A 12,941-nucleotide genomic window follows, 5' to 3' on the forward strand; every position below is an offset into this window, starting at 1 on the left:
GGCTAGGAGCACCTGGATGCTCTAACGCGGGACACGGCGGCATTTGATGTTCTGTTTCTTCTCCGGTGCATCCACTGCAGGCGAGGAAGGCTTTGCAACTACTCGTGGTCAGTGTCGGAGTCCAGGGCACTCAACGTGTCACCACAAAAAATAACAATAAGCAACACATACAGCTACTGAGTTGCGGAATCGCCCATCCCCATCAACTGTAGCCGACTGAACGAGCGCGGGCCCCAATGACGGCGGAATTTAATCGGAAGTCTTGGAGCTCCCGCCCCGCAGAAAGACACAAGGGTCGACGTATGCCATGATCGGTCTTGCTATTCAATCAAGGTAGAAGTCACAGTTACGAGTCGCACCAGACGCTTTGCAACCTTGACACGCCGCCGCCGATGGATGGAGAAACCGCTCATCAGGTGCTGGTCACATGATAGCGATGACACGCAATTCCTTTCGACTCAACATTGCACGCTGTGGCGCCGCAGTGGATGCCTGAGGTCGCCTTTCTACAGAAGTTGGGAATCGACGAACATGGAAAGTCCAGGCTCGAGTCCTGGATACGTTGTCTCGCCCACGAGGCTTCTTTTCTCTGTTGTGTCTGCGCGACCGTTGCCAGACCGTCGACGGAGATGTGCAGGAAGAATTAAAGAGGTCGAGGTTCCGTAATTGGAATATCGTGTGGTTAGAGGCCGTGGCGGGCGGTGGGAACTCCTCAGAACCGTAAGCACTTTATGTTTGCGCCTGAGGAAGAGGTCTTGGCAGAAACCAAATGCCTCTTCGTGACCGACTTGTTAGGGAACACTCTTCGCGACAGAAAACAACTCCGATATCAAGGGGGGGGGCCTTACGGGAATTCCCACCACGTTCGCTACTTGCGCCTGCCTCGGCAAAGAAGGGCCACGACTAGAACTGCTTTCGTGCCCGCCTTGTGACGCTGCGGTCTGAGCAATCATCGTGAACCGCCTCTGTAACCACACGGGCTCTCGCCTGGCTTGGAGGCTTTCTGCCCCAGTACTCTGACACGACCGGCAAGGTTGAGCGGGACAGTGGTTGTAGCGTGCCTGGATTAATGCCACAGACTGAAATTCGGGCCAGTCGAGTGTGGTCGGATGCTGCTGCTTCCTGGAATGAAGTGGCCGCGATACCGTACCTGCGGTCAGACACCAGGATGCCGTGTCGCTGTGGGGCGTGGGAGAGTGGCAGGGTTTTCGTTAGGTCGTAGCACTGATGCATTGAGGCGTGCTTCCCCTATCCTCTCACTTAGGCCTGAAGCACACGAGAATACAGCTACCGCACGCTGCCAAGCAACGGTGGCTCAGGAACGCTCCAACCGTCCGCCCACGGCGCACAGTGCAGGTGCGCGATGCCCTCACTTCAAGAGGCCTTCATGGAATGCCTGCATCCGTCTGTGACCCCCGTGGCACCCCAGAAGCCCACGTGTCATTGCTTTACAGTTCCAGATCACACCCGAAGACGACGGCGAACACCAGCATCTCTACATAGTAGACCACAGGGTGGGGTACCAGCGGATCACTCGAGAGATTCGTGGCAGCTCAAGTAGACCAAACACAGCAGCTAGGTAGGGGTACCGGGCCTCGTCAAAGGCGACAGGCAGAAATCGCACATATTCCGCTTTGCGCGTTCCGCTCCGAGTGTTTTGCTTCACGAAAGAGGTGTAACGCTGCGAAACCTACCTGCAGATTGCCGAGTGATATAAGAACCTTGGCGCTGGAGCAATTCTGCGGATCTCTCAGACAGGTATGCGCAACCCGGGGCTGTGCGCTTGTGGAGAAATCCAGTGCATGGGACGCTGACTTTGGCTGGTCTCTGACACGAAGAAAATCGCACAACTAGGCTTATGTATGCTGCTCACCGGAGGGCTACAGGACGCCGCCTCCGGCGGCTTTTGTTCCGTGAAGGGTTCCGTATTGCTAGATCGAGTGTTACAGCCTTTCTGTCACACTTTGTCCGACGTTCCCCTCCCTTAGGGACTGGAGCAAAGTGCTGGACTACGAGATCTCGATTCGCAACGCTACAGTCACACCAGCGTTTCCAGAGCGTCGCCTGTGGAGCGGAGAGTTCAAGGCCGTTGTGAACAGCGAATGCAGGGGGCGCTCTCGAGGATATCAACAAAACACGTCCGCCGCTTCAGGCTACCTCCTGCAAGAGATATATGCCGCTGGAATAACGAAGGATCTGCAAAGAGTAGATGGGTGACTGCTGCGATGCATAAGTGTGATTCAGCGCATGGCCAATATCGTCTTAAGCTAAAGTCATTGGCGTTTTCAGAATTAGTTTTCTGTGGAGCAACGAGCCGAAAAACGAGGCACCACGAACCAGGTCTACAGAACAGATCTCCGAAGAATAAATGGGCCAGAATGACGGGAAAGTAAAACAACGACGCACACGAAAGTTGCCAAATAGCATACCACGAAGCAGTTATTCATTACGGTCCACCAACTCCTCGACTCTATGGAGCAGTGCGCCGATACTGCGAGTCGTATCGCAGGCGGTTGCTCTTTAGAGGGCCGACAAGAGCCCACTGGCGCAGGACCAGAATAAGCATGACTGAAGCGTGGCAATAGGCTATCATGCGCGCCGCGGTAGGAGCGGCTCGTGTACATTTCTAGTTCAAGTGAGTGGTTGAAGACTTCAGCCCTTTCAACGGGACCTTACACATGAGCGTACACAACGTGCGCCCATCGTCACGACGCTCGTGCGGGGGAGGCAAGCTGTACGAATGCCTTGTCTTCAAGGCGCCGCTTAGTGGAACGACATTACCCAAACCGAGCTCTATGCATGGCAACACCTGAATCAGCACATTTTATCAGTGTGACTGGTCGCATGCATTCATCCAAGTGCCACCCAAGGCCTACCTGCACAGGAATGAACTGCTTCTCCGGTACTTCCGCTCTTCTGCACCGATGTAAACCCGTTGTTTGCGCATACAAGACTTCATTTTCGTGCCCACTCACCTATTCATACCCTGATACAATTACCTTGAAATGCGCTTACATAGGTGTCCGCTACGCACGGAGCCGTAGATATGTACCGACACAAAACAAACATACGCATACATTCAAGTACCGAAGCCCAACCAGCCATGCAGCTGTCCCACAGAAGCGAGCATATACAAATGACACGAACGCATCTTCTGAAAGCTACTAGTACAGCGATTACGCCTCTGCAAGGTTCCCACCTACATACCGATACTCCGTAGCCACAAAGTTTCCTGCAAGGACCGCCCCAGGTGGAAAATCCTTGGGTCCCGTCCGACTCAGCCCATTTATGCTCGCCGGCATGTGACAAACTGTCAGATACAGTCATATATGAAGATTCATGCCTTCCTAGGCATAAACGTCAGCGCAAATAATCATTCACGGACTGCGACAGCCAGACTCACCTTCGGCAACCGTGTTCTGTTGTGGTGTGCCACGTGAAAGCCGTCCGGCACCTGTGAAGTGTGAATGCAACATACACTCGCCGGGAGGTTGCACATTCAAGACTTAGTTCTATTCTGGATCCGGTGCAAGTGACGCGCCTCGACCGGGCCGCAAAATAGAATAACAGATAATTGCCGCTTTGTTCGTTCTATCGCTTACTTGGTGGATGACAACGCTGGTGAGAGGTTGCGGAGTGACTTGCGCGCCACCTGAGCTGCTCTGCAAAGGTGGCACTTCCGATAGAGTTTCACTGATGCTCTTCTGGACCATGATAAACAGAGACAGTGTAGGCGATGCCGGCGCTGCGTAGCGAAGACGGCGAACAACCAGGGAAAGTCCAAATATTCGAACAGACGTGACGCCCGACCAGTTTTGGCAGTTCACCATGTAGCATAGCATTCTGTCGAGATGAATCCATTAATGCCCTTCTTTCGCAGACTGCCGATGGTTTCCTATCAACCCCAGCGCTGTTTTTGAAAGTTACTTATGTAGTCGCGGTCCGCTGACGCCAGGCAAGCCGCGTGCTGACAGATAAACAAATATTGAGGGCTACCTTGCACAGTAACACAGCAACGAAGAAAGAGAAGTCCGCTCTGCGTGCAAGGACACAACTTTACACGCTCACCACTCTTGGTATCCAAAAACCATCGTGCCATCCGTAGCAGCTGTACCACCTGAAAAACGCGGAAATTGAGATAGGCACGAGGCATAGCATTGAGCTCTAAACCATCATTCAGAAAGCTGCACTCTGGTGCCCGCTCTCCCTTCAACAGATGGATGCTTAGTCGTGTGCACATCATCACGCTGGTCTAACGTTGGGGTACTCCGGAGGCGGAACACAGGAGTCCGTTCTCGTGCATCCCACATTTCTCCCATGCGAAGCCCCAAAATCAACGCCTATTTCAGTATACGCGTTGGTAAAGAAAACGAGCTGCGTAGGCACACTTTTGGGCTGTGATCACGCTGCGGTTGATGCCCTCGCCGGTACGCTAAAATGACCACACCGCTTTGATGCTCTGTCCACGTGTTCGCACCCATCTCGAACCTTATACCGCCGCCCGTGCTCTGCTGGCTGAAGGTGAGCAATCAAGTATAGTAGCCTTAACACGACCGATAGTTTACGAAGCAGCACAGGCTACTCGAGCGGACGGGGGCGTCGGCGAAAGGCAAGTTGAATGCTCCCCTAAGTAGAGGAAACAATAGACGGAGTCTGTGAAAAGATCGTCCCAAATGTTAGGGTGTGTCTCTTCTCTTATCCAAGCAGTTTGGTACATTGTTTGCAAAGCTGAAACAGATCGAGATTCCGCGCCACACCAGCATCCCGACAAAAGCGAAATACGGACGACACCGCACCCCGAAACCGCGGACCGGTGCTTCCGCCGAACCTCATGCGGTGGGCTCAGATGCATGCGAGGCTCAAAAACATGTTCTGGGCGCTGCGATGCAGTACTACAGAAGCTTGACTGAAAGGAGAGAAAACTCACTACAGCGCGCCTCCAGTTCGTTGGACACTCAATAATGTCCTCTTCGGTGTGTCCTTGTCCCGGGCCAGCAGACACTCCGTCCGCAGCAAACAGTTGCCGTTCGCTCGGAGTACTTTCAGCTGCGTCCGGGAAGTGGAGAAGAACCATTTTTCATGTCAGCGTACACATGTTTGTACAGAGTTACAAGGCGATCTACAAACCCCTATATGGGCGCGAATAGCCATAAACCGATATGTATCCTCTTACGTGGCACGGCTTGACTGAGCAAAGGCAGCGACAGCGACCACGGTTTAGTACTGAGATAGGCAAAAAGATGCAGCGAACGAATATGACTCCATACAACAAGAAGTATCCTGCGAAAGGCCACAAGGCAGCATAGATTTCACAATCTCCTTTAGTTATGTCCTTCTGCCGACGCGCACCCGTTCACAACTGGCAGATCAGTAGTCATTCTGGATGTCAGGTGTGTATAAGTCTATGTCATCCTGGAGTGGGTTGCGTGTAAGTTACCCAGAGTCAAACATGAAGCCTCTGCTCGGGAAGAACTAACCCTCAGCACATCCCGTCCGTTTCTGAAGCTTCGGCAGCTTTAGGAGGAAGGCTGCTCGCGGACGCTGAGGCACGTGGCCGAGGAGAATATACTGCGTCGTACACAGCAGGACAGGAAGTCATACGCTGAGGAGCGGAGGACCTCTGCGACGTAGGCAGAATTTCATGTTGGGCAGTACTGGAATCGAACCAATACTTATGTGCTTGTGAAGCATACACTCTACCACTGAGCCAACTGCCGAAATACTTTATTAAGTATAATATTCATTTATTATATAATAAAGAGTCAATAGCTCATATCTGGATGCCTACTTCTAAGGCTCGTATATAACTATGTGAGCTTCCCCCTTCACCCTGGGGACTGCAGACTAACTAAGTCGAAATCAAACCGTCTGCCTATCTACCCGTGTCTGCACGTCTATTTTCTGCTCAAACATCGGGAGGGTGTGACTGTGCTTGCAAACGCACGTGGGTTCTTGCAGAACGCATGCCTACAAACTGCGTTCGTAAACATGTAAACCTGTCTATCTGTCTATAACCGGCACTGCATAACACCAGTCTCGAGCTTCTTATCTCAACAGAGAGACCACCAGATGCTACGGCTGTATCCCGTGCTGAAGCCATTCGCCGTTTTCTCCCGTGTGGAAACGAGGTGATGCCGGCTAAGACTTCTTAAATCCGTTTTCGCCTGTTGCTCTTACGTGCGCGGGCTCTGCACATAGGGGAAATATGTGTGGAGGAAGCGTAACCCACCACTTCGGTGACGTGCCCTGCTCGAATCATGCTTTGCACGGACCGGAGGCACCTAGTCAATCCTTCGACAGCCTGCAATGAAACAGAGATCAGATTTCTCCTGGCTCTTCTCCCGTAACTCCGCCTCTGTCTCAAGCCAAGTGTCGGAGAATATACCTCCACCCCTTGGCATACACATGCCGAACACATTAATTGATGCTTAGATCTGTCCTTCTACCGCTGCCACTCCTCCGACTATGTAAGACGATTCCTCTCAGGATTTCGCTAGCGCCTCCGTACCATCGTCTACGTTCGACTAGCAGTTCTGCGTCGACCTGGTGTTTCTGTGGCTCGACTTTCTAAAGAAATACGACTAAACGAAAATAGACAATAGTTTGGGCAGCTGATGCTCTAACACCGCTTCATAACAGCATGCGCAAGCCGTTCGTTGCCGCTGCACGTGCTGTCTGCTTCTAAGCACCTTCCTTTTTCTCTACAAGCTTCGCTTGTTCTAAGCTCTTGTTGCAACGTCTGTTCGGCAGCACACTCTCTTGTGAATATCGCCCGCGTCTACCGTTTTTCGGAGTTTATATCTGAACCTGAAATTACACCTGAGCATCCTTACGGCCGCGCGGCATCTCTGATTCGTTGTAAAAGCCAGGGTAGCACGCTGTAGGGGTTGACTGGTTGCGGAAAAAACGTGCGGTGGAGGCTCCTGATTGAAGCCTTTCTTCGGAACGGAGTGTGGAGCTGTCAACTCAAAAGACACGCACGCCAAACAGTCGGGAACCAAGAGATACATCACGCACTGAAGCCCAACAATAAACACATATGGCATACACACGAAAGGTAAGATGCGACCTCCCACGTGAAAAAGGCACCCATGGAACACATGCTCCTTTTGAAGTTCGAGCACTCCATGGACACCGAGGGCACCATGTTGTGCGGTGCTTCCAATCCCGCGGTAACCTGCTACGCTTTCTACCCTCTCCTCGAAAAATAAGTTTCATCTGACAACGGAGCGGCTGGCAAAAGAATGAGAGCTGTGACATCTACCCATCAATCCGCGGAAACAACATGCAATTCGTTCGCTCAGCCAGCCGCAGCGAGGGACCTCTCACCGACTGCCGCATTTCTTGCAGAGAGGCTGCAGTGATACCGCGGAGAAACAAGATCTGCTCAATCAAAAACGTCGCAGTAGCCGCCAGCACGTCCGCTAAGGGAAGCTCCGCTGTTTCGAGGCCTGCGACTGACGAGAGCACACAGGCCGTCCTTCGCGAGGCGATTCATTTCACGTCGTTCCACGTTATCTGCATGCCCCGTTACAACAAGACCGGAAGGCGTATACAAATTCTGGTCGCGGTGTTTGTTAGGTCACTTATTCTTCGGCTCGAGTTCTCTACATACACGGACACATGTGCTGGTTTACGCACACGTACGGTGAGGACCCCATATGTCGTAGAATCTCATTTGGACAGGCAGGCATTTCCACTCGCTTGGTGTGCGTATGTGTGTATCTGTATCCGCGACACGGTTCGGATGCGTCATTCAGGACTAGCTCCTGTAGGCAGAATTGTCAGAGATTCACGGACTGGCTTCAACGTTGAGTACTGCCAGCCGAAACTTTCGCCTGATGCTCGTGTCTCAGCTTTGCATTCAGAGCGCGGACGCTCTCCCTCTCCACCAACACGTCTTCAAACGGCGCATGGGGGGGGGACGAGGGAGGGAGCAGCCGAGAAGACAACGGGGACGGCTTGAGAGAGCGAAACAGAAAAACCAGCCATCGTTTGCCGTCTGTGTGCACTCTCTTCGTCAATTTATCAGCGGCGATAATGCGCGATAGCCTTTCTGCGGGGAAGGACAATGATACGGGCGCCCCCCGCCCGTTCTGGGCTTTTTCGCTCTGCGACCAGAAACGACTAAAACTTACCGCTTATCTGAAGCGTCTCCAGCGTGACGGCGTCTTTGCCTTCCCGGTTTTGCAGCATCGTTATCTTCCGTGACAGTGCTTGTTCCTCTGGCTTTCCTCCCTCGGGCGTGGTCGCCTTCAAGACTGCTGGTGCGCTTCCCCGATCGGATTCAGGAGCTGTGATACCTGAGACGAGCTCGGCTATCAAGGCAGCGAACATTCACTTCAGTAGCACGAATAAATAACTCAACCTCCGCGAGCTGAGCTCCACGAATCAGAAGGACTGTCGAGATGGCTGGTTGCCTCAGAAAATTGCTAAGTCAACTGTGTCGCGCCACAAGTCAGACCGCAGGATAACCTCGAGCGTTTCCAAATGGGTTTGGGCCAGGCCTTGTTTGCACCTACCCGTTGCGCGAAATTATGCTCTACCATGAAAGATAGGTTGCCGAAACAATGACAAACAGTGGAAACCGGATATTCCAGGGGACAGATGTGCAGACGTGCAGAAGGGAGAGAATGAGCTGACAAGGAAACGCTTTTGGTCGCAAGCACCAGATAATGGAGAACCACTGGACTGACTGACAGTTGACTGCTTTCATGGGAGAAAGGACTGTTTTCCTCCCTACGCTCCCATCGAACTGCGCATGCTGTATGCTTTACTCCTTTGTAGCCGCTCATGTAGGATCGCTCAAACAGTCTGTGGATGCATGCTTGAGCTGAACTGGGAAGTTGTGGGCATATGGAACACTGCATCAATATATATACTATTGCAAGGCGGGGCTTGCTGGTGAATGAGACCGCAGGAAAACAATAAACGCAAGTGGAAGAACCCTTCATCTCGGACTGGCTCTCGCCTCTTGACATGGCCAAAGGTTACCGACAGCCTGAGTGTGAACCCTGTAGATTTCCCACCTCTTGCATGATTATTCGGGAGGAAGAGAGTAGGCAGTCTCGTTTTGGAAGCCTACGAACTGCAATGCTTTTCTTGCTTTCTTGAAATACTGTTCTTTTTGCCCGCAGGAGCTTTCAGTCCTAACGTGATCGGAAGCAGTTGAACTGTCAGAGTATACCCTGACAGGACACATAGGTTTACTGTTCGCTATCACGGTCTCTGAGGATCTGAACCAGCGCGTACACCAATGAGTACCAGCGTACGCAGTACGTGTTCTGCCACACGCTAGGATACTAGCACGGAACCCCACAGGCCCTCAACCAACGTATGTAAATAATACACAGATGGGGAACGCATTCTTCGAAACCTGTCTTGGCTGAGCCTCCACTGGCGTATTCAGTAGGTCGGCGTACCCGTTTCCCTCAGGAAAAAACAGAGGCACGAATCTTTTCAGTGAGCCGCATCTACTACAATGCAGTGCTGAGGCGACGGGCGCCGAGAGGCTACATGCTGAAAGCGCGGCGCCGCTACCTCCCACTATAGTGACACACGCTACTGGCGTATCCGCTTACCACAAAGCATGCCAGCTTACTGAAGGCAGACGGCTGCCTACAGGGCTCTGTGAAGAAAGGCGTCCCTGTTTCAGAAGTCTTTTTAGGGCTTGCTGGCTATGGCTCCGAGTCAGAACTCGTTCAATGAGTGTTCAAAGTGAGACGTTGAAGAAATGACGGAAGGAGACATCTGGACGTACGGAGCAGGAACGAACTATCTTTAGATCGAAAGTGTCTCTGTTCCGCTGTTCTTACGAAGGTGCACAACGGCCCGAACGGCAGCTACAGACTGCAGCTGGCGTGTCAGTCAGCCGAGATTCCTTTCAGCAACCCTGACTCTAATAAGAACGCTGTATGGAAGTGCGGTTGGACGGTGCGGGGGCGGGAAGTGTGGCTCCTGGAGAGCACTGTTTTTGCCGAGATGAGAATTCTTGTTAGGCGCAGTAGTAAACTTGCACAGGCTGCCCGTTCCGCGTTTGCGTGAAGAAGATATGCGAGGTAATGCCGACAGAGTGAGGGTAGCGGAATACGCGAGCAGACACAGTAACAGAGAGAGCCTAGACATTAAACAGCACATGCACGACGCGGAGTCGACACACGCCTGCCGCCCACTGTATGCATGCACGCAGCGGCGTAAACACATGAACGTGAGCTAGATATCGCAGCGGCGCCGGCGTGTAGCGCCTTTCGTCCGCCTCGTGGTTTCAGTGCTTCACGATGCGTACGCTTTTCCCTGCAAGACCAACCACGCATAAACAATTCAGCCATGTTATTGTTGGAGCTATCCTTGGATAAACACAGCGCCCTTAATGTTGTCAGCAAATCCGCGTATCGACGCAAACATCCGTACAGCGATGGAGGCACGGCTACGCCTCTGCGTGCAAGCGCCTACCTAGCGGCTTTCAACAGAGACTGCGCATGAGTCATCCTTCCTCATGGCGGGTCGCGCACACCAGGCACAGACGGCCCACAGATAGCAGAGCACTTGAAAAGCGGCAAATACATGCATGCATACGTGAATACCTCTAGTTGCCTACATACATCCAAAACACGCACGCATCCAAACTCTCTCCATATATATATATATATATATATATATATATATATATATATATATGTCATTAGGTATGTATACGTGCGTTGATACGTGTGAAGCGAGCCCAGTGAACAAGCTGAGTCTCTTCGATAACCAGGTTTCGCCGAGGCTGCAGCCTCTCGGGGAGAACTCACGTTCGCGTTTGAGGATTTGCCGAAGAATCTTTTTATCCCGGCAGCGGTGGATTTCCTTGACGCCTTGACGATGGCCTCGCACAACTGCGACAACTTTGTCTTTGGGGTCTTCCTCGTCGTCTGACAGCATCGCTCGCTTTTTCGCACGCGCCTTCAGCCGTGCCAACGCCTTCTTCTTCAGCGTCGCATCTTTGCACAGAATCTTCTTCACCTTCGCTCCGGCTTGCCGCTTGCTCGACTTCTTCTGCAGAGAACGCGACACTACGCAGACGGTAACCGTACCGCTACGCACATGTCTACACACCGATGCATAGTAAATATACCGCTGTTGTAGCTCTACACACGTGTGAAGATGTATCTATATGCATACAACACGTAGGAGACTACGAAGGCAGCTGCTCGCAGCTGTATGCCTGTGCAGGAGTAGCGTGTTTCGCCGCGAAGCAGCAAGGTAGGGCTAGCTGCTGGGCTCTTGTCTCACGCGACTTACAGAAGGTTTCTTGCCCTCCATGTCTTCATCTTCGTCGGAGCTCGCTTCCTCTGCGCTCGCCACAGCCGGCACACTGTCCGAAGCCTCCATTTGCTCCTCGGCCTTCGCTTCCTCCTTCCGCCCTCCGCCGCCCAGAAGCTCCATCTGCACCGAGAGCGCGCAACACGACCAACGACAGGCTCTTAAACAGCTCCGGGCTCTCCCAGAAGCAAACCCAGGCACACCCCCCGACCTTGCGCATCGAACAAATCTATCTACTTGCCTATCTATATCTCTATGTGACTATATTCATACGTGCAGACATGCACGCACAACCTCATATGCTCCCTGCGCTGGTCGCCGCACGGAGGCACACAGAGAGCAAACTCGAGAAGGTTGAAGGCGAGAACAAACACGGACTTGCCCTTGCATAGAGAAAGGTCTATTTCTATGTTCAGCTGAAGGCACATGAAGCTGGACACACATGCCCTCCTGAGAGTCACAGGCGAAGATGGCGGCCACCAGCAGCTGCCTACGGCCGCAGCTAGAGAAGAACGTCTACGTGTATAGAAACAGGTGCATATATAAACATATGTATATATACATAGTTATGTACAAACAGAGTGCTTCGAGCTGCCGCCAGGTCGCGAGATGGTGGCGCGAAGGGGAAGTCGCGGAATCGGGGCCTGAGACCCGCAGTCCAGCGCCTCCACGTCCGAAACTCCAACTGCCACTTTCGCAAATGCGGACAGAGTACAATAATGCTGTCAGAGTCGCTTTCCAGCTTGGGCGTCTCACCGCCTTCGTCAGTTGCTCGAGCTGCGCCTTCCGCTCGAAGCGCTCCTCTCTTCGGCTCCGCTCCTTCTTCTCCCACTTGAGGGCTGCCTCATGGCGAGCCTTGTGGAATTTGCGGTTGTTCTTGCGCGACATGTGTGAAATCTCGGTGCAGACCTTCAGTAGACTTGGCTCTGACAGACCTCATGCGGCTTCAGCGACAGCAGTCATGCATCTAAGAATAGATGCCGGACAGTTCCTTGTGCATACGGAACTGCTATATTCCGCTGTGGATATCTCTTTGGCAGTGACGAGGGAAATTGACAGGTTTGTACGAAGCGATACACGCAAACACACGGCCGCATGAACCTGCTTCGTGGCTCCGTCCCACGGGGCGCACTCAACTGACAGCCGTTTGCAAGAACAAGCGTAAAAAACTAGCCCACGTCCAGAAAGGGGGCCGGGAAAAGGCAGACAAGGGACAAAACAGATCGGGCTAACAACCTCGCGTGAACAAAAATGAAGGTGCGCAAACGAGCGAGGTAAACATCAGGTGTAGCTACAGACGCCTCGTCTGACTTGAAGAAGACGAACGACGAAGAAAATGTTAAGACGAGATTGGCGAAGAGAAAGGAGGAAACACGGCTGACAAAAAAAGATAGGAGGGGACCCAATTGAAAATCGATGGTCAGAACTGACGTGGGCGGCGCGTCATTTCTGTTTGCGGAAACACGTCCGGTTTCCTTCCCCGTCGTTCGACCTGGGATGTGCCTCGCGCAGTCTTGACAGACTCATTCTCTTCTGCAGATCCTTTCTTTCCTTTCTTTTTCTACTGGAACAAAGTCGGGTGCTGATGAGGGCGTACATGCGGACGCGTATGCAAAACACGCATGCGGCATGCAACCCGA

General features: G+C 52.6%; 2 protein-coding genes and 1 non-coding gene across 3 annotated transcripts; all 3 read right to left on the reverse strand.

Annotated features, from left to right (window-relative positions):
- Positions 1–3,199: 3,199 nt before the first annotated feature.
- Positions 3,200–3,842, reverse strand: BESB_082810 (uncharacterized protein; the record flags this gene model as incomplete). The annotated part of the gene is made up of 3 exons (XM_029366631.1): positions 3,200–3,232; positions 3,404–3,454; positions 3,603–3,842. The coding sequence occupies 3 exons, from the start codon at positions 3,840–3,842 to the stop codon at positions 3,200–3,202; spliced, it is 324 nt and encodes a 107-aa protein (XP_029217091.1).
- A 1,803-nt stretch (positions 3,843–5,645) lies between these two features.
- BESB_085900 lies at positions 5,646–5,717 on the reverse strand. Its single transcript has one exon. It is a non-coding gene; the product is annotated as a tRNA-Val (tRNA).
- A 4,277-nt stretch (positions 5,718–9,994) lies between these two features.
- On the reverse strand, positions 9,995–12,189 carry BESB_082820 (uncharacterized protein; the record flags this gene model as incomplete). Its single annotated transcript, XM_029366632.1, has 4 exons — positions 9,995–10,117; positions 10,708–11,034; positions 11,281–11,424; positions 12,058–12,189. 4 exons carry the CDS (start codon positions 12,187–12,189, stop codon positions 9,995–9,997), a joined length of 726 nt encoding a protein of 241 aa, XP_029217092.1.
- Positions 12,190–12,941: the final 752 nt, after the last annotated feature.

The sequence above is a fragment of the Besnoitia besnoiti genome, chromosome VIII (genome assembly GCF_002563875.1).
Source record: "Besnoitia besnoiti strain Bb-Ger1 chromosome VIII, whole genome shotgun sequence".
Taxonomy (NCBI): domain Eukaryota; phylum Apicomplexa; class Conoidasida; order Eucoccidiorida; family Sarcocystidae; genus Besnoitia; species Besnoitia besnoiti.